Below are 19,397 nucleotides of genomic sequence, written 5' to 3' on the forward strand. Positions count from 1 at the left end.
CCTTTGCTGCAGCCTCAATAGTCTCCCAATTCTTTTCTTCTACAGGAGGTTTTTTTTTATGAAAGTTGGTCAGCTCAGTTGGCTGGATGGGTGGTTTGCAATGCAGACCGATGCCAACAGTGTGGGTTCAATTCTTGCAAGTGTTGAGATTGTCATGAAGGATTCTCCTTCTCAGCCTCTCCCAGTGCCTGGAGGTGTGGTGGCCCTCAGGTTAAACCACCACCAGCCATCTCTCTCTAATAGGAAAGCAGCCCTATGATCTGGTAGGATTGTGGTGACTATACCTTCATTTGCTTAGGTTTCTAATTTGGTGTTTGTCACTTTACTTCTGGCATTGTAATTTTCACAGGTCTGAATGAATGAATGATTTTATTGTCATGGGTATTTTACAGGGAGAAAAACAGTAAAATATGGAGAAAAAGCTTTTCTACTGTTGCCATGATCTAGTGCGATTTTGATTAATCTTAAGAATAGGAGATGAAAAGAAAGATATCGCTTAAAGACAGTCCATCAGTCCTGAGCCAGCTCATCATCAACGACATCTGTGCCGCCATCCCTCCTCCACCACCTCACCACCGTCTACACCAGACCCAACCAAAGTTGAAGTTGCCACTCTTCAGGCACCATCTTTTGCTGTGGGGCCAATACTCCTTTACCACCGCTTCGCTTCTGCCTGCGCTGGGCCCACCAACATCAGAGTTGCATCTCTTGCTGCTGGGTCCATTCTTGTCAATGTCACTGTGAAGCCCTTCCGCCATCAGCGCTGGACTCAACTAAAGACAAAGTTGCTGATCCTCCGGTGTCAACTTTCACTGGGCCTACCTCACTGTTGTTGCCTCCGCTGATGTAGCTGCCACCAATTCCAATGCCAGATCCTGTGCTCACCCGGGAAAAGTAAGTAGGGGCTAACCTGAGTCCACGCTAGGCTCACGCACCGCTGCCGATGCCTTCTGAGCTAAGGACAATAAGTAAGTAAAGGAAAGGAGAAGAATAAAAAGCAACAGAAAGAAGAAAACCAGTTGGACTGGATGAGCTCCAGCTCAGGAGCCCTACTCCACCACCACCATCTTGATGACAATAAAACTCTGCAATCTCATTTTAAATTACTTCCCTTCCTGCAGCCATGACTCATGGTGACAACTCACTTATGGCAGCAATGCTATCTGAGCTATAAGTACTTTGCTTACTTCTAACTTATGGAGCTTCACCAGCTTTTATCCTATTAGGGATTTCAACTTTATTCACAGAGTCTCCAAAGTCCATTTGGTCACCAGCCGAACCTTGGTTGAGGATCACTCCTACAGATTATCAGCATCCAATGCAGTCTGTAACTGTCTTGCTATGACTAGTGTTCCAGATTCATGGAGTTCCTAGCTCACACTCTGCTACACATCTCTTACCAGGTCTGAAATGCTTTCTATCAAGGTCTGTAGACTCTGCATTGTTGAAACTTGCTGCAAGTTTCTCTTCTCCAGGGTTCTCGAATGTTCAGTTCTTCTGGCTGCCAAGTGTACAAGCAGCCATCCTCAAGCTGTGGCTCTGAAGAAAGATTCAGATCTCTATGAATGCCACCTTTTTGCAGGTAGCAGTTAAATGGAATCCACATCCCTAGCCACCACACAGTAAGATAAATCCTCATCACAGCTCCTCATAGTGTAAGGAGAAATTCAACGCCGCTAGCAGAATCTGTGGAGAGAGAAACAGAGTTCACGTTTCGAGTCCAAAGACTCTTCTTCAAAGCAATTCTTCAGTTTCAAAGAAGCTTTGGACTTGAAATGTTAATTCTGTTTCTCTATTTCCAGAAATGCTGCCAGATCTGATGAGATTCTGCAGCATTTTCTGTTTTTATTTCAGATCTTGAGTACATGCAGTATTTAGCTTTTATTGGTAGACTTTGCTACCACCACTATCCTCTTTCCTAGTAAGGATTGACAAGTCTAGAGTGGTGCAGGGAAACCACTTGGGTAATGTAATGAGAAAAGGCTCTTGTCTTAAACAAAGTGTAGTCTATTGAATGACAGCAACTAGATACAGCTTATATTGGCTTGATAGACATTGTTACCGAGACTACAAGGAAGAATTTGATGTTAGGTCTTACTCCTTTGAAAACCAAAGGTGTTCTCTCTTCCGAGTCCTTTAAAATAATATTGGGCAGTGATTAATGCACTCGCTGGTATTAACCCTTTCAGGCCTGATGCCATTACACAACACTGCTCACCCGTACCCTGTTCTCAGGTGGGCCACTGAGGAGCACAAAGGCAGCAGATACATGGGGACAACACCACCTTCACACTCCTCTCCAAACCACACACTATCCTGACGTGGAACTGAAGTGCCATTCCATCACTGTCACTGGGTGAAAATCCTGGAACTTCTTTCTTAACAGCAATGTGGGTGTCTCCATACAGCAAGGACTGCTGAGATTCAAGAAAACAACTCACAAACCACGTCCACCAGAACAATCAGGAATAGGCAATAAATGCTGGCCTGGTCAGTGATGCCCACATCTCAGAAATGAATGAGAGAAAACTCCTTTGAAAATTCCCATTCTAAAGAGTGATATCTCCAGTTTTAAAAGTGCTTTTGGATTGTTTCCATCATTATCCTTGTGGGCCCATGTGCTTCTAGGGGCAGCCCTGTAAAGACGATGGAATAATAAATGCTCATAAATAAATTTAAATATTGCACGCTTTGAAAGACATACAAGTAAAATGATAAATTCCAATGTGAAAGGTGAAAAGTGACTGCATACAGAATATGATTTGTTTCCCAATTAGACAATTCATGCAGTACAAGTCAACGTACTGACATAAAAGCTGCAAATAAAAAGTCAAAATCTGGATGGATGAATAAACAAAAGATGAAAGGCTTTGCTTACAATGTAGATATTATACTTACTCTCTCCCCACACGTATTTACATTGTCGTTCTCTGGTTTTACATCGCCCACCATAGCAAAGTCCCTGAAAGAAATGGAGTGAGATAAGTCCTGAGAAGATAACCTTTTAGAGAGAAATCTAATTTGCTAAAGGAGAAGTCAAACTCCAGTATGTACCTGATCATTGTCACAGACGTAGCCATCCATTTTATGCACGTTTGGTGGACACTTTAGAAAAGAAGAACAAGGTTAGAGCGATGACACAAAGTATTTCCAGGGATGACATATAAATTAGAAGCAGTGGGAGGCCATTCAGCCCCTCAAGCCTGCTGTGCCACTTAGTAAGATCATGGCTGATCTGATTGGCACCTCAAATCCACTTTCCTGCCAACAGTGAGAAGGTTACGCCACCATGCTTAACAAGAATCTATTGACACTTGTTTAGAATATAATCAAGGACACTGCTCCCACCACCTTTTCAGGAAGAGAGTTTCTAAGACTTATGAGCCTCTGAATGAAAAAAGTTCATCCCGATGACCCTGATTTAAACAGTGACACCTAGTTCTAGATTCTCCCATAAGAGGAATCATCTTCTCCATATTTACTCTAGCAAGAGCCCTGACAATTTATATGCCTCAAATAAGTTACCTCCTACTTTTCTAACCACTAGCAGCTACAAATGTAGTCTGCTCAACCTTTTCTCCTAAGACAAACAGCTCAATATACTCGAATGAACCTTCTCTAAACTGACACTGCATTTACGAAAAATGCATTTATATCCTTCCTTAATTAAAGTAACTAATACTGTGCAGTGTAGATGCCTTCTCACCAGTGTTAAGAACAAAGAACAGTTACAGTTAAATGGAATCCACATCTCTGTGATGAGGATTTATCTTACTATGTGGTGGCTAGGGATGTGGATTCCATTTAACCGTATCTGTCTCTGTAACTGAAGCATAATCCATCACCTTTTGCATTCTGTTCCGCTTGCAATAAATGATAACATTCTATTAGCTTTCTTAATTACTTACTGTATCTGCATACTAACCTTCTGTGATTCAACCACTAGGACACCCAGATCCCTCTGCATCTCAGAGTTCTGCAATCTCTCACCACAGGCCAAAATAGACAATTTCATATTTTACCACATCATACTCCATTTGCCACATCTTTGCCCAGGCACTTCAACTACTCATAACCTTTTGTAGCCGCCATGTGTCCTCTTCAGAAATTACTTTGGCAACCATACTTCCGTCCTTCATCTGTGTCACCTTTATCAATGGTGAACAGTCGAGGTCCCAGCACCAATTCCTGTGGCACAGTTCTCATAACATCCTGTCAACCTGCCAAATAGACCCATTTACACTTATACTCCACTTCATATTAACCAGCCAATCTTCTATCCAGGCCAAAATTCTACACCCCCAGAACTATGAGCTTTTATACTCCACAATAATCTTTGACATGCTACCTTATCAAATGCAGTTTTCAAATCTAAGTAGAATACATTCACTGGTTCCCTTTTATCTACAGCATGTGTTACTTTCTGAAAGTACTCCAACAGATGTGACCAAGTGATCTGGATTTATACACATTACACTTGTTAATGTTGTGCATGAATCACATGAGGAAGACAAATAAAAGTTATACAATTAAAAAAAATTGAGTTCACCTACATTAATGCAGTCACTTAGTTGGCTCATGGAATTATGTACATCAATCACAAATATAATAGACTGCCCAGAATATTACAAAATCATTGATCTACTCAGGGTATCACAGACAAAAATACCATTGAACTAAGATCTTTGAACATCACTATTCAACTAGTTCATTTTTTTTTGTGTAAAACTCTGCTCTTACTATACTAACATATTGACATCCAAAGTTGATCGAAATATGTTAAGAATTCACACATTGATATTTGAAAAATGTAAAAAGATGTAGGTTCAACTGCCAGCCCAAATGAGGAGCACAATAACCTAGGCTGACACTCCACTGCAGTAATGACTGGGTGCTACACTGCTATAGATAAGGTCACTGTTAAACTGTAACTTGGCTGTTCTCTTAATTGGACATGTAAAATCCCATTGGCACTGTTCCCAAGGAAGAAGAGGGGAGTTATCTCCGATGTCCTGGTCAGTATTTATCCCTCAATCCATATCACAAAAAGGTTACCTTGCTCATTATCACTTTTCTGCTTGTTACAACATGCTGTCCTCAAACTGGTTATCAGGTTTCCTACATTATAACAGTGACTATATCTTATAAGCAACTCAATGGCTATAAAACACTTTGCAAAGTCCTGAGGTTGCGAAAGTTGCTGATAAATGCAAGTTTCTTTTCCTTTTAATGTTAAGGGCATTTTGTAATATATATTTTACATTAAATACATGATAAGAAATCACCTCACTAGAATTTCCAGTGCAGGTCTCGGGAATGTCACAATCATTTACTTCCTCACGACACACAAAGCCATTTCGTTGAAACTGCAAGAGGAACAAATGATAGTCAAAGTTTGAATTTTAATTAGACAAGGGTCATTTTTTGCATGTTGAGAAATGTAATGTTAAATTAACAATGTTCACAAAATAAGGACAGAATCCTGAGATTTTGAGACAAAATATGGAAGCAGGCCAAAACGCAGGAGATATTTCTGCTTGGGTTGTGTCAGGTTTTCTCACGCAGTTATGTTTTTCTCTGCTAATTGCATATTCATGTCCAGGTAAGGCATCAAATCTAAACAAAAAAACCAAACAACTGTGGATGCTGGAAATCTGAAAGAAAAAAACAGAAATTGCTGGAGAAATTCAGCAGGTCTGGGTACATATGTGGAAAGAAATCAGAGTTAATGTTTCAGGTCCAGTGACCCTTCTTCAGAACACCATTAAATGTATTAAGCATTTGTGGGGAACCTCTCTAATTTAGATCAAAGCAGCTAGTCCAGAGTGAGCTTGTTTTTGAAAACATCTCAGTGAATATAAATGGATTAGAATCATGACTTGTCTAAACCTGGTACTTATTGGGGCTTACTTGTAGTTTGAATGAGGAATACCAAATTAATACATTGAAAAGATTTCAATACTAAAACTAACTCTATTACCTACAGAAAATAATGAAACTACGAAAAAGTGAATTTACTTTAGCTGTAAACAAGCACAACTGTCATGTGCTAACCTTTGCATCTCATTGCAGCTGGATCTTTATTCAAATAACCTGCCTGCATCTGCACGTGTGCTTTCAAACAGTAACAGTGCTCATCATAAAGGCACTCAATTAACTCAAAGTAGTTGCACCTGAACACTTAAACAAACAAGGATTCAAAATCAATAGTTTTACAAAAATATCTTTCGAATAAGCAACTAAGAATAATGATTAAACTTGTGTGACAGATTTACTTATATTAGGCTCTCATGTTTTACAAATAGGAACTTCGTTCATTGAAAACCAAGAAGACAATCTTATATCTTGATAAAATAAAATACTAGCTGATTGTTCTCCCACTGCGACTGATATGTTTGCTGAGTTAAGCATCCTTGATCTGTTTAACTTTAAGGGATGTAAATCCATTTGCATTGTTTGCTTAAAGACAAAATTCTCTGGACACTGGAAATCTGAATTAAACATGGAGAATGCTGGAGAAATTCAGTGGGTCGAGCAAAATCTGCGGAGAGAGAAACAATATTGATGTTTTGAGTCTGGCATGGCTCTTCAGTTGTACACTATTTTTCAGAGCATCTAAGGGAAGGTATACTCCTTATCTGCATAACGTTTGGGAATTTATGCAAATAGGAGGACTTCCTATTGACGTTAAATACTCAGACAGATGATGAAAGTCACTAGCATTTATCACCCATCCCTAATTGCCATAAGTAAATTTGGGCTATTAAAGCCATTTTAACCAACAGATAATCACATAATCATTGGCATAAAATCTTTTACCTGACATTCTTTACAACAAAGCCCATTGCTGCATTTGGCTCCTTTCATGAGAGTGCACTTTATACAGCAGTTTTCTCCCTCCTTGCTACATTCCTGTGCAGATATGAATTAATTTTGCATTATGCCTTGGCAATTTAAACAGAATTTGTAAATACATACCTATCAATAATTATTATTCAGGGTGAGTATTTTATGCAATGTAACAGACCAGTACTGTCCAGTAGAAATCACTGACAACCCATGGGTGTAGCAACAATTACATCAGTTTTTGCTAGCTGCTCTGATTTTATTTGAAAATACCATCTACACAATACAGAAAGAAATGTACTTTAAATCTGTAGTTGTTTAACCAGCATATATCATGATTCAATATGAAACTTTTCAATCATTCACTTTCATTAACCTTTCTCTGTCATGATGAATTGAATGAAAGATTATAAGGGATATGCAGGAATGTAGAACTGAGGTTAAAATCAGATCAAACATGATTTTTTTGAACAGTGAAGTAGGCTCAAAGGGCTGAGGGACATGGTCTTGTTCTGGTTTGTACATTTATCAAAGAACACACACACTCAGCTTTCTGTCTGACACTTTTATTAACAAACATATAGTAAAATTAAAATAGACATATCTATGCTATGTACTTGAGTAGCAAAACCATGAGGCTAAGATCACAATTATTGACTAATCAAATATGCAATTAGTTACACTATAATTGGACAAGATATCTAGAATATATTACCCGGAATACTGATTAATAATTACTGATTCAGTGAAATTGTTTTTTCAGACGCTATCAATAAATTTCAATCACAACATAGTTATGTTTTCTTTTGTATAATAATGTTCTTTTGTTAAAAGTACAGCTTCTTGTAAATTTGTTCATAAATGAATCTCCAGGGTAAACATAAAGAAAAATAAAAATGACAGTGCATCAAGTCAGGTTCCGCTATGGATCTGACTTGTCCAGTGCTGGTGTCACAGTAACCCACATCACATGGAGTGAACCCATGGTGGGGAGCCTAACACTAGATGATTCAGCATCTAAGATTACCATGCCAGGAGATCCTGTTACTCCTGGCAAGGGAATAATTGACAAAAGTGAAGAGAAAGGAAGAGATGGATAGGACAAAATGTTAATGTAGTAGTTAATGATATGTCTTATACAAAAGTCAGAAACTGTAGTTGATTCTGTAGCTCTTGTTACAAGTTTCTGACTGTACCAGCTCTGTTTTAATAAAGTGACAAGAACAAGATCCTCAAAATGTTTTTAGCCAAAGTTTGTTTCCCTTGATGTCATTGTTGTAAAGTTCATGGGGACACTGCCCTTAATATGTGGGGGGAGGGTCAAAGGATCTTTGTACAGGAAGTATGGAGGTATTACTGAAAAAAGCACATTTGTCAAAGATTTTTGTCTTGCACTTATCAAAGCAATCTGCAAGAAATACCAAAGTAAAGAGAAAAGCAGGATTTGACAAATATGTGAGGAAGGTGTTGATTGATTGGAAATTGGACATTGATGATGAAAATGATGGCAGCCTGTCAATTGCCAAACTTCGCGTGAATTTTAAACAAGGTAGATAGACTTTGATTGTTATGCCATTGCCCCAAGAAATGAACCGATAAAATGTTGTCACTTGGATCCTGTGTATTAATTTTTAGCAACAAGTGAATCTAGCTGTTTCACGCTGCTGTAGCCAGTTATGACACAAGCACTGTGCACGTCTCGCAGAATGCTATTGTCAAGCCAAAGACACATTCTGCCTAGCATACAAATGAGTCATGTAGTATATGAATTTCACTGTCAGTGTGATGTTAGGTAAGTAAACTACAGTCCCAAAAATCAATGAATCATATTAAGCAGCATATCCCTTCCACCGTTTACAACAAGAAAGTTATTGGTTGTATCCAGACAGTCACTTGCAAAACTCACAACACTGTTCCTACTTCAAGCCCACCAACTCCGACAGCTACCTAGACTACATCTCCTCTCACCCAACTTCCTGCAAGAGTGTGATCCCCTACTCCCAATTCCTCCGCCTCCTCCGCGTCTGCTCCAAAGATGGGCGTTCTACTCCCGAACATCCCAGATGTCCTCCTGCTTCAAGGACTGTAACATCCCCCCTCTGGTGATCAAAAATGCCCTCAACCACATCTCTTGCGTTTCCCGCACTTCTGCCCTCACATCCCCTCCCCCCAACAAAAATGAAGACAGAATCCCCTTTGTCCTCACATATCACCCCACCAATCTCCGCATCCAATGTATCGTTCTCCGCCACTTCCGCCACCTACAATCCGACCCCACAACCAAAGACACATTTCCCTCCCCAGCCCTATCTGGCTTTCATAGGGACCGCTCTCTCCGCAACTCCCTTGTCCACTCCACACTCACCACTAACACCACCACCCCACCCCGGCACCTTTCCCTGCAACCGCAGGAAGTATTATACCTGCCCCTACATCTCCCCCCTTACCTCCATTCAAGGCACAAAACAAACCTTCCACATTAGATAGGAGTTCACCTGCACACCCGTCAACTTGGTCAACTGCATCCGCTGCTTCCGATGTGGCCTCCTCTACATCGGTGAGACCACGCATAGATTCGGAGACTGTTTTGTAGAGCATCTGCACTCTGTACACAACAAACGACAACACCTTCCGGTCGCAAACCATTTTACCTCCCCCTCCCACTCCCTGGGTGACATGTCCATCCTGGGCCTCCTCCAGTCACAATGACACCACCCGCAAATTGGAGGAGCAGCACCTCATATTCCGCCTTGAGAGCGTACAGCCGGATAGCCTAAATGTGGAATTCACCAGTTTTAAAATCTCCCCACCTCCAGCCTCATCCCATGTCAAATCCTTCCTCTCATCCCCACCTCCTTGACCTGACACAACCTGTCCATCTTCTCTCCCACCTATCCACCCCTCCTACCTCAGTGACTAATCCCCTCCACTCCCTACCTTTTTTTTCCTTTATTCATTCATGGGATGAGGGCATTGCTGGCTAGGCAGCATTTATTGCCCATCCCTAATTGCCCAGAGGGCATTTAAGAGTCAACCACATTGCTGTGGGTCTGGAGTCACATGTAGGCCAGACCAGGTAAGGATGCCAGTTTCCTTCCCTAAAGGACATTAGTGAACCAGACTGGTTTTTCCTGACAATCGGCAATGGGTTCATGGTCATCATTAGACTCTTAATTTCAGATACTTTTATTGAATTCAAATTTCACCATCAGCCATGGTGAGATTCGAACCTGGGTCCCCGGAATGTTATCCTGGTCTCTGGATTAACAGTCCAGTGATAATACCACTTGACCATCGCCTCCCCCTAGGTGCACTCACCTACCACCATCCCACCTACTTGCCCCAGCCCCACCCCTCCTCTCTCTATTTATTTCAGAGCTCCCTTCCCCCTCTCCATTTCTGAAGAAGGGTCCCAACCTGAAATGTCAACTTTCCTGCTCCTCTGATGCTGCCTGGCCCGCTGTGTTCCTCCAGCTCCACACTGTGTTATCTCTGACTCCAGCATCGGCAGTTCTTGCTATCTCTCACTGTACAACATTTAATTTGTTTTCAAAGTTGGACAATATTTGCTGGATAATCCTGGCTGTATGTAACGCTATGCTGATAACCAATTTAGGATTGTATGTCAGGTTCACAGAATGGCTCACTTGCATGTACTGATATATGTAGGGACCTATTCTTTATAGTCAGAAAGAATATCTACATGCAACTGTTACAATGCAACAAAATAGGTGACACCTACAACTTAAACAAAGCTTTGCATTTAACCGTCAGTTGTCATTAACTGGTTCATTCTCCATGGCAATGTGGTGGCAGTCAGAATCTACTTGTGAACCAATCAACACTTTCTTATGGTATGTTTGGTGTTTTCTCTTTACTTTGGCATTCCTTGTGAATTATCCTTATGCATGTAAGACAAAAAAAAACTTTGACAAAATGTACTTTTTCTGCAACATTCAAGTTCTATACCACTATAAGCTTGGAAGTACAGGTTCCTCCAATGTCCCACTAAAATTATTCACAAGGTATTTGTAATTTGTTTGAGCATGTTTGTTAGTTCAGAGCCAAACTGAACGTCAGGTTATTTGCCTGTCAGGCAGGAAAGGAATACGTCATAGGATTCCACATAAGTAGGAGATTGAGGAGCAGGGATTTGGGAAGAGGGTGGAATTAGTGGCTGTGCAGTAGGTCACTGGTGAGTTGGGAGACATTGAGTTTGGGGAGATGGGGTTGTTGGAGATCTGGTAAGGGGAGTTACAGGGTGGATGTGGAAAGGTCAGAATTGGAGAGTAGAGGTTAGTTAGGCATCAGGAGGTGGTGGAGATAAAGACTGAGGTGAGTCAGATATCACAAGGTTGGGGACTTGAAGAATGGGTGCCATACATTCTTCAATTGTGGGATGTGTTACTTGTTTCGGGTTGCTGAAGCAGCCCTGTTTTTCCTGGCATACAAGCAATCTTGAGAATCCCTTTATCCAAAAGTTACTTAAAACTTACAGAATTATGATCACTGTTCCTGAAATGCTCCCCCACTGAAATTTCGACCAACTGGCCAGGCTCATTCCCCAGCACCTGGTCTAGTGTGGCCCCTTCCCAATTGGACAGTTTAGATATTGCTTCAAGAAACCCTCGTGGACTCACCTCAAAGACACTCCATCCAAACCCCTAGCGCTAAGGGAGTCCTAGCCAATATGGGGGAAGTTAAAATCACCCACAACAAGAACTCTTTTTGTTTTACAACTTTCCATAATTTGTCCACATACCCGTTCTTCTATCACCAGCTGGCTGTTGGGAGGCCTGCCATACAATTCCATCAAAGTGATAGCACCCTCCCTATTCCTGCACCCTACCCATATGGCCTCGCTGGATGAGCCCTCAAGGTGTTCTCCCTCAGTACAGTTGTGATATTCTCACTCATCAGTAACGCAACTCCCCAACTTCTTTTACATCCCTGTCTATCTCAACTAAACATCTAAATCCAGAAGCATTAAGCTGTCAGTTTTGCCCCCTTCTCAACAAAGTTTCTATAGCAACTACAGCATCATAGTTTTATGCACTAATCAAGATAGCTTCATCAGCCTCACCTGTCATACTCTTCATGTTAAAAAAAGTCCACTTCTGACCACCAGTCTCACCATGTTCAGTAGGTTATCCATGTGTGGTCTCCTGCTTAGTCCTACCAGCTTTAGCCTCTAACTTCCTCCTCAGTTATTTCACTTGCTGACCTACTGCTCTGGTTCCCAACCCCTGCACACTACTTTAAACCCTTCCCAGTGACACCATCAAATCTCTCTGCCAGGGATATTGGTATCCCTCCAGTTTGGGTGCATCCTGTCTTTCTTGTACAGCCCCTTCTGCTCTGGAAGCCATCCCAATGATCCACATTCCTGAAGCCCTTCCTCCTACACCTGCTCTTCAGCCACGGATGGGTCTATTTGTTACTATCTTCCTATTCCTAGCCTCACTGACACGTGGTACAGATTTAATCCTGAGATTATAACCCTAGAGATCCTGCTTTGCACCTTCCTACCTAACTCCCTGAATGCCCTTTGCAGAACCTCATCATTGTTCTGCCTATGTCATCAATATCAATATGTACCACAACCTATGGTTGCTCCCCTCTCCCTCCAGAAAATCTTTGCCTGCTCGGAGAAATTCTTGACCCTGGCACCAGGGAGGCAACAAACCATGCTGGAGACCCTTTTGCAGCCACAAAAACCCCTATCTGTGCCCCTAAACTATTAAGTCCCCTTTTACTACTGCTATATTGTACTTTGACTCTCCCTATTGTACAACAGTTTTGCATAGGAATATTCCCTATCAATGATATCATTGGACTAGCTTGGAAGATTTCAAATACTCAACCTCCATTAATAAATCCTTATTTCAAGTTTCAGTTCAAAATTAGTTACTCACTATATTGACTGATAGGTTCCATGAAGTAGAAACATGTTCTAATATTGTTACTTACAGCTTTTGAACCACAGTCACATTCTTCTCCTGCCTCTACAAATCCATTGCCACACTCAGGAGGATCAAGAAGCTGCATTAATAAGAGAACATAATTGTTAAAAATCACACTGCGTCTCCTCATCAAGTTGTATCAACATGACTAGACTAAATATTTTACTCTATTTACTGAAGAATTATTGACTGTAGCGCTGATGGAAGCCCATTCATTTTAATGGGTTTGGATCGTTGTTTCAAACAGAAATTACCATCTGCATCATCATACAGTCTTCTCTCATCTTTAACAAAAGTAATTTTTTTTTTTAGAAATTATGGAAAATTCTTTCTGGTAGTACAGAACTTAGCATTGCTGAAAAATAAATCTCATTTTATCAACTTTACCATTTCTGAAGAAGGGTCTCGACCGGAAACGTCAGCTTTCCTGCTCCTCTGATGTTGCTTGGCCCGCTGTGTTCATCCAGCTCTACACCTTGTTATCTCAGTTTATCAAAGCTTTCAGCCCTGCCTGGAATATTGTGAGCAGTTTTGGTCTCCTTTTCTGAGGAAGGATGCTCTTGCACTTGTTTACCAGACTGATTCTGGGGATGGCGGGACTGATGTATGAGGACAGATTGACTAGTTGGGATTGTTTTCGCTAGAGTTCATATGAATGAGGGGGGAGATCTCATGCAGACTTATAAAATTCTAACAGGACTGGACAAGGTAGATGCTGGGAGGATGATCCCTATGGTGGGTGTGTCCAGAACCAGGGGTCATAGTATGAGGAGCCATTTCTTCATGCGAAGAGTGGTGAGCCTGTGGATTTCATTACCACAGGAAGTAGTTGATGACAAAGCACTGAATGTATTCAAGAAGCAACTAGATATAGCACTTGGGGCGAATGGGATCAAACATTATGGGGAGAAAACAGGATTAGACTATTGAGTTGGACAATCAGTCAATGTTCGTGAAGAATGGCAGAGCAGGCTCAAAGGGCCGAACGGTCTCCTTCTGCTCCTATCTTCTATGTTTCTCTGTTTTTATGTACTCTCAAGGACAATTCAAAAGAATACCAAAGTAACAGTAGCAGTAATTTTACGAGATATATATGCTGATTGATTAGCAAATGAACTTTAAGTGTTAAAGGAATCATCATGGTGAATGCACAGTTAAATGATGACTGAAAGTTTAAGTGTAGGTATTTTTTTTAAAAAATGCAGGTAGCTTAACTGTGATTGGTCAAGAATGCCTGTGTGTACATTATTCAATTGAAACAAGCATAGTCAGGTTGGTACGATGGCTCACTTGTACATACTGGAAGTTGCATATATTGATACCCATTGCCCTTTTCTTTGCCACAACACACACACAGACACACACACACGCCCCGAGTGTGTTAGACCATAAGACGTAGGAGCAGAAATTAGGCCATTTGGCCTTTCAAGTCTGCTCTGCCATTCAGCCATGGCTGATATGTTTCTCAATCCCATTTCCCCGCTTTCTCCCTGCTACCTTTGATCCCCTTGATAATCAAGAACCTATCAATCGCTATCTTAAATATACTCAATGACCTGGCTTCCACAGCCTTCCATGGCAACGAATTCTGTAGATTGACCACTCCCTGGCTGAAGAAGTTTTTCCTCATCTCCATTCTAAAGGGTCTTCCCTTTATTCTAAGGCTGCGTCCTAGGGTCATGGTCTCTCCTGCCAATGGAAACATCTTCCCACCATGCACTCTGTCGAGGCCGTTCAGTATTCTGTAAGTTCCAATTAGATCCCCCCTCATCCTTTTAAAATCCATCGAGTATAGACCCAGAGTCATCAAATATTCCTCATATGTTAAGCTTTTTGTTCCTGGGAACATGCTTGTGAACCTCCTCTGGACCCACTCCAGGGCCAATACATTCTTCCTGAGGTATGGGACCCAAAATTGCTCACAATATTCTATATGTGGTCTGACCAGAGCCTTATAAAACCTCAGAAGTACATCCCTACTTTTATATTCTAGTTCTTTCAAAATAAATGCCAACATTGTATTTACCTTCCTAACTACCGACTAAGACTTCAAGTTTACCTTAAGCAAATCCTGGACTAGGACTCCCAAGTCCCTTTGAATTTCAGATTTCTGAATTGTTTCCCCATTTGGAAAATAAACTACTCTTCCTACCAAAATACATGACCTCACACTTTCCCACACAGTATTCCATCTGCAACTTCTTTGCCCACTCTCCTAGCCTGTCTAAATCCTTCTGCAGCCATCCTGCCTCCTCAATACAACTTGTCCCTCCACCTATCTTTGTATCATCTACAAACTTAACCAGAATGCCCTCAGTTCCGTCATCTAGATCATTAATGTATAAAGTGAGAAGTTGTGGTTCCAAAACTGACCCTTGTGGAACACCACTAATCACTGGCTGCCATCCTGAGAAAAATCCTTTTACCCTCACTCTCAGCTTTCTGCCAGACAGCCAATCTTCTATCCACGAGAGTACCTTGCCTCTAACACCATGGGCCCATATCTTACTCAGCAGCCATCTTGTCAAAGGCCTTCTGGAGGTCAAGGTAGATAACATCCATTGGCTCTCCTTGGTCTAATCTGCTCGTTATTTCCTCAAAGAATTCTAACAGATTTGTCAGGCAAGACCTCTCCTTGATGAAACCGTGCTTGCTTTGCCCTATTTTACCATGCACTTCCAAGTATTCAGAAATCTCATCCTTCACCATGGACTCCAAAATCTGTTCCAAATGAGAAAGATAGGGGACAGTCATTCTCTGGTTCAATCATCAAGGCAATCCCTTGACCAATTGGTGTCAACCTGGCTGTTTTAAATATAACAACGCTTTTGTAGTTAGCTGTCAGTTATCATCTAACTGGAACATTCTTCATAGAAATACCTCTACCAATCAGAATCCACTTGCCAACAATCAACATGCCCTCCCATAAAGTATAAAAATGTTTCACTTGATATTCTAATGTCATGATAGGTGCAAAACTAAAAGTTTCAACAAACTGTATATTTCTTTCGGCAACAATAAAGCTTATTTTTTGGTTTCCCAGACCACAAATAAAATACAGGTGACAAAGTAGTCAGTGATCTCTATAAATCTCTCTCTACAGTGACCAGCAGATCATTGGAGAACCGGTAATCACACTCCAGATTTTGCCTCCTATTGGTAAATTTGGATTGCGATTTTGATTAGAAATTCAGCAAGCTGTCCATGAAAACAGACAGGCCTGTACTGACAGGCCGTTGGAAGCTTCTTGGCAAGGAGAGAATAGAATCATTAGTTGTAGGACCACTTTAATTATTTATCTGCACCAGGACCAGCATTAGATGATGGACAAATTAGTGATTAATCCATCCTGGAGAACTCACATGATGTCACACCATCCAAAAATAAAAACTATCACATTATTCAGGCGAACTCTCCACCAGCACAGACATGCACATTTTACTGACCTCTACTGCACACCGTGGCACTACCTGGTGAGACATCGGAGATATGCAAGTGGAGGTAGCACAGCCAGCAGCATATGCTGGCACTTGCCCTCAGAAGAAATAAGGAGAGGACCAGTGATGCCCAGCTACTTTGGAAAGTAGGAACGTTTTGTTAAATCTGTTTCATACACTGGCTCGGCCTCAACTTGAGTATTTCATTCAGGTCTGGGCACCACGCTGTAAGAAGGATATGAATGCATTCGAGAAGGTATAGAAAAGATTCATGAGAATACGTCCAGAAATGAGGATTGATTGGAGAAATTGGGTCTGGACTCTTTAGAGTCACAGCTGTGTACAGCACAGAAAAAAGACCTTTCAGCTCACTCTGTGCCAGTCAAAAACACACACCTAACTATTCTAATCCCATTTTCCAGCATTTTACCTGGAGCCTTTTATTTGCCTCGGCATTGGAAATGTACATCTAAATACTTCTTCAATGTTATGAGGGTTTCTGCCTCTACCATGTTGGCAGGCAGTGTGTTCCAGATCCCCACCACACTCTGGATGAAAAAAATGTTTCCATACATGTCTAAACCTCCTGGCCCTTACCTTAAATCTAAGCCCTCTGGTCATTGATCTCTCCACCAAGGAGAGAAGTTTCTTCTCGTCTACTGTGTCTATGCCCCTCATAATTTTACACATCATAATTATGTCTCTGCTCAGTCTCTTCTGCTCCAAGGAAAACAATCATAGACTGTCCAATCTCTCTTCGCAACTGAAATTCTCCATACCAGGCAACATCCCGGTAAATCTCCTTTGCACCCTCTCCAGTGCTATCACTTTTCTCTTTTAGTGTGGATTTGCAGCATCAGTGTTAAGTCAGAAATGGTCTGAAAAGCTTAAACAGGATGAGATTCTTCCCATTGGTAGATGGAATGCGAATCAGAGAGAAAATATTAAAGGTAATTGACAAAAGATGACACTGCAAAAATGTGGGAAAACCTTTTTGCACAGCACATGGTTAACATCTGGAACACACTTTCTGAGAGTATACTTCAGGCATACCTAGACAGTAAAGACGGGATTGTATTATTATTTGAAAATGAAGCGTTACAGGCAGCAGAATGGCATTAGGTGAATTAGACCTTCAGAGAATTAACACTGAAATGACAGACTAAACTCTTTTCTTCTCTGCTGGAACTAACCCATGATGCTGTAATTCAAATGGGTCAATGACTCCCACCTAGTTCCATACAAATGGAAGAATTTATATTTGGACATTAATGTTGCAAAACTGCATCGTTTGAAGATTTAACTATAAATAGCAGCAGAAATCCTGCCAATTATTCCAAAGTACTGGACAATTTAACATGTAGGGAAAATAACATCAAACCTTGGATGCACCAGACAAAACTGCCTCCTCAATGTGTGAAGTACCTTAGTGCTACTCGTTCTACTACTTTTAACATGAATTAATAATTTTGCGGAAATAATTCAGAGTAGTTAGCTCTCCTGATTTGATTTCAGGTGGGTTCCTAGCAGGAAAATTTTTTGCAATTTTTAAATGACAATTCTAAAGTATTGGGCATTTCTGCTTCACTTCTTGAGGTTTCTGTAAATAATTCCAACAAAGAAATTCATCAGAACTGTAAATTCCCAATAAATCTTTTCAATGTAGAACATAGAACATAGAACAGTACAGCACAGTACAGGCCCTTTGGCCCACGATGTTATGCTGAATTTTTACCCTAATCCTAAGGTCTATCTTATACCTTATACTATCATCCATATGCCTATCTAATAGCCGCTTAAATGCCCCTAATGAGGCCGACTCCACTACCCGCTCTGGCAACGCATTCCACGTCCCGACCACTCTCTGGGTAAAGAACCTACCTCTGACGTCTCCCCTAGATCTACCTCCACTCACTTTAAAACTATGCCCCCTCGTAATAGCTACCTCCACCCTAGGAAAATGTCACTGGCTGTCTACTCTATCTATACCTCTGATCATTTTGTACACCTCTATCAAGTCACCTCTCATCCTTCGTCGTTCTAAAGAGAAAAGCCCTAGCTCTCTCAACCTTTCCTTGTAAGACCTTCCCTCCATTCCAGGCAACATCCCGGTAAATCTCCTCTACACCTTTTCCAACGCTTCCACATCTTTCCTGTAATGAGGCGACCAGAACTAGACACAATACTCCAGATGTGGCCGAACCAGGCTTTTGTCTAGCTGGAGCTGAACTTCACGGCTCTTGAACTCAATCCCTCTATTAATGAAAGCTAACACACCATACGCCTTCTTAACAACTCTATCCACCTGGGTGGCAGCTTTCAGGGAACTGTGGACATGAACCCCAAGATCCTTCTGCTCCTCCACACTGCCAAGAATTTTTCCGTTAACCCTGTATTCTGCTTTCAAGTTTTTCCTTCCAAAATGAATCACCTCACACTTTTCAGGGTTAAACTCCATCTGCCACTTCTCAGCCCAGCTCTGCATCCTATCAATGTCCTTTTGTAACCTAGAACAGCCCTCCACACTTTCCACTACTCGACCCACCTTCGTATCGTCCGCAAACTTACTAATCCACCCTTCCAGTCCTTCATCCAAATCATTTACAAAAATCACAAATAGAAGAAGACCCAGAACAGATCCTTGTGGTACACCACTCGTAACTGAGCTCCATGTTGAATATTTTCCGTTCACTACCACCCTTTGTCTTCTAAGGGTCAGCCAATTCTGAATCCAATCTGCCACATTTCCCCCTATCCCATGCCTCCTTACCTTCTGCATGAGCCTACCATGGGGAACCTTATCAAACGCCTTACTTAAATCCATGTATACCACATCCACTGCTCTACCTTCATCCACATGTTTTGTCACCTCTTCAAAGAATTCAATAAGGTTTGTGAGGCATGATCTACCTCTCACAAATCCATGCTGACTATCACGAATCAAACTGTGCCTATCCAAGTGATCATAAATCCTATCTCTCAGAGCCCTTTCCAATAATTTGCCCACCATTGACGTAAGACTAACTGGGCTGTAATTTCCAGGGTTATCGTTATTCCCTTTTTTGAACAAGGGAATGACGTTTGCCTCTCTCCAATCTTCTGGCACTATACCCGTGGACAGTGACGATGAAAAGATCATCACCAAAGGCCC

General features: G+C 41.3%; 1 protein-coding gene across 1 annotated transcript in view; it reads right to left on the reverse strand.

Annotated features, from left to right (window-relative positions):
* Positions 1-19,397, reverse strand: part of LOC109928491 (disintegrin and metalloproteinase domain-containing protein 22) — a 320,108-nt gene that overhangs the window by 92,526 nt on the left and 208,185 nt on the right. The window contains exons 16-20 of the mRNA XM_048607855.1: positions 12,817-12,888; positions 6,820-6,912; positions 5,286-5,366; positions 3,055-3,105; positions 2,899-2,962 (exon numbers count right to left, since the gene is read on the reverse strand). Of these exons, the coding sequence (XP_048463812.1) occupies positions 2,899-2,962; positions 3,055-3,105; positions 5,286-5,366; positions 6,820-6,912; positions 12,817-12,888 (361 nt within the window). The remainder of the gene's footprint in view (positions 1-2,898; positions 2,963-3,054; positions 3,106-5,285; positions 5,367-6,819; positions 6,913-12,816; positions 12,889-19,397) is intronic.

Source organism: Rhincodon typus, chromosome 2, assembly GCF_021869965.1.
Source record: "Rhincodon typus isolate 14 chromosome 2, sRhiTyp1.1, whole genome shotgun sequence".
Taxonomy (NCBI): domain Eukaryota; kingdom Metazoa; phylum Chordata; class Chondrichthyes; order Orectolobiformes; family Rhincodontidae; genus Rhincodon; species Rhincodon typus.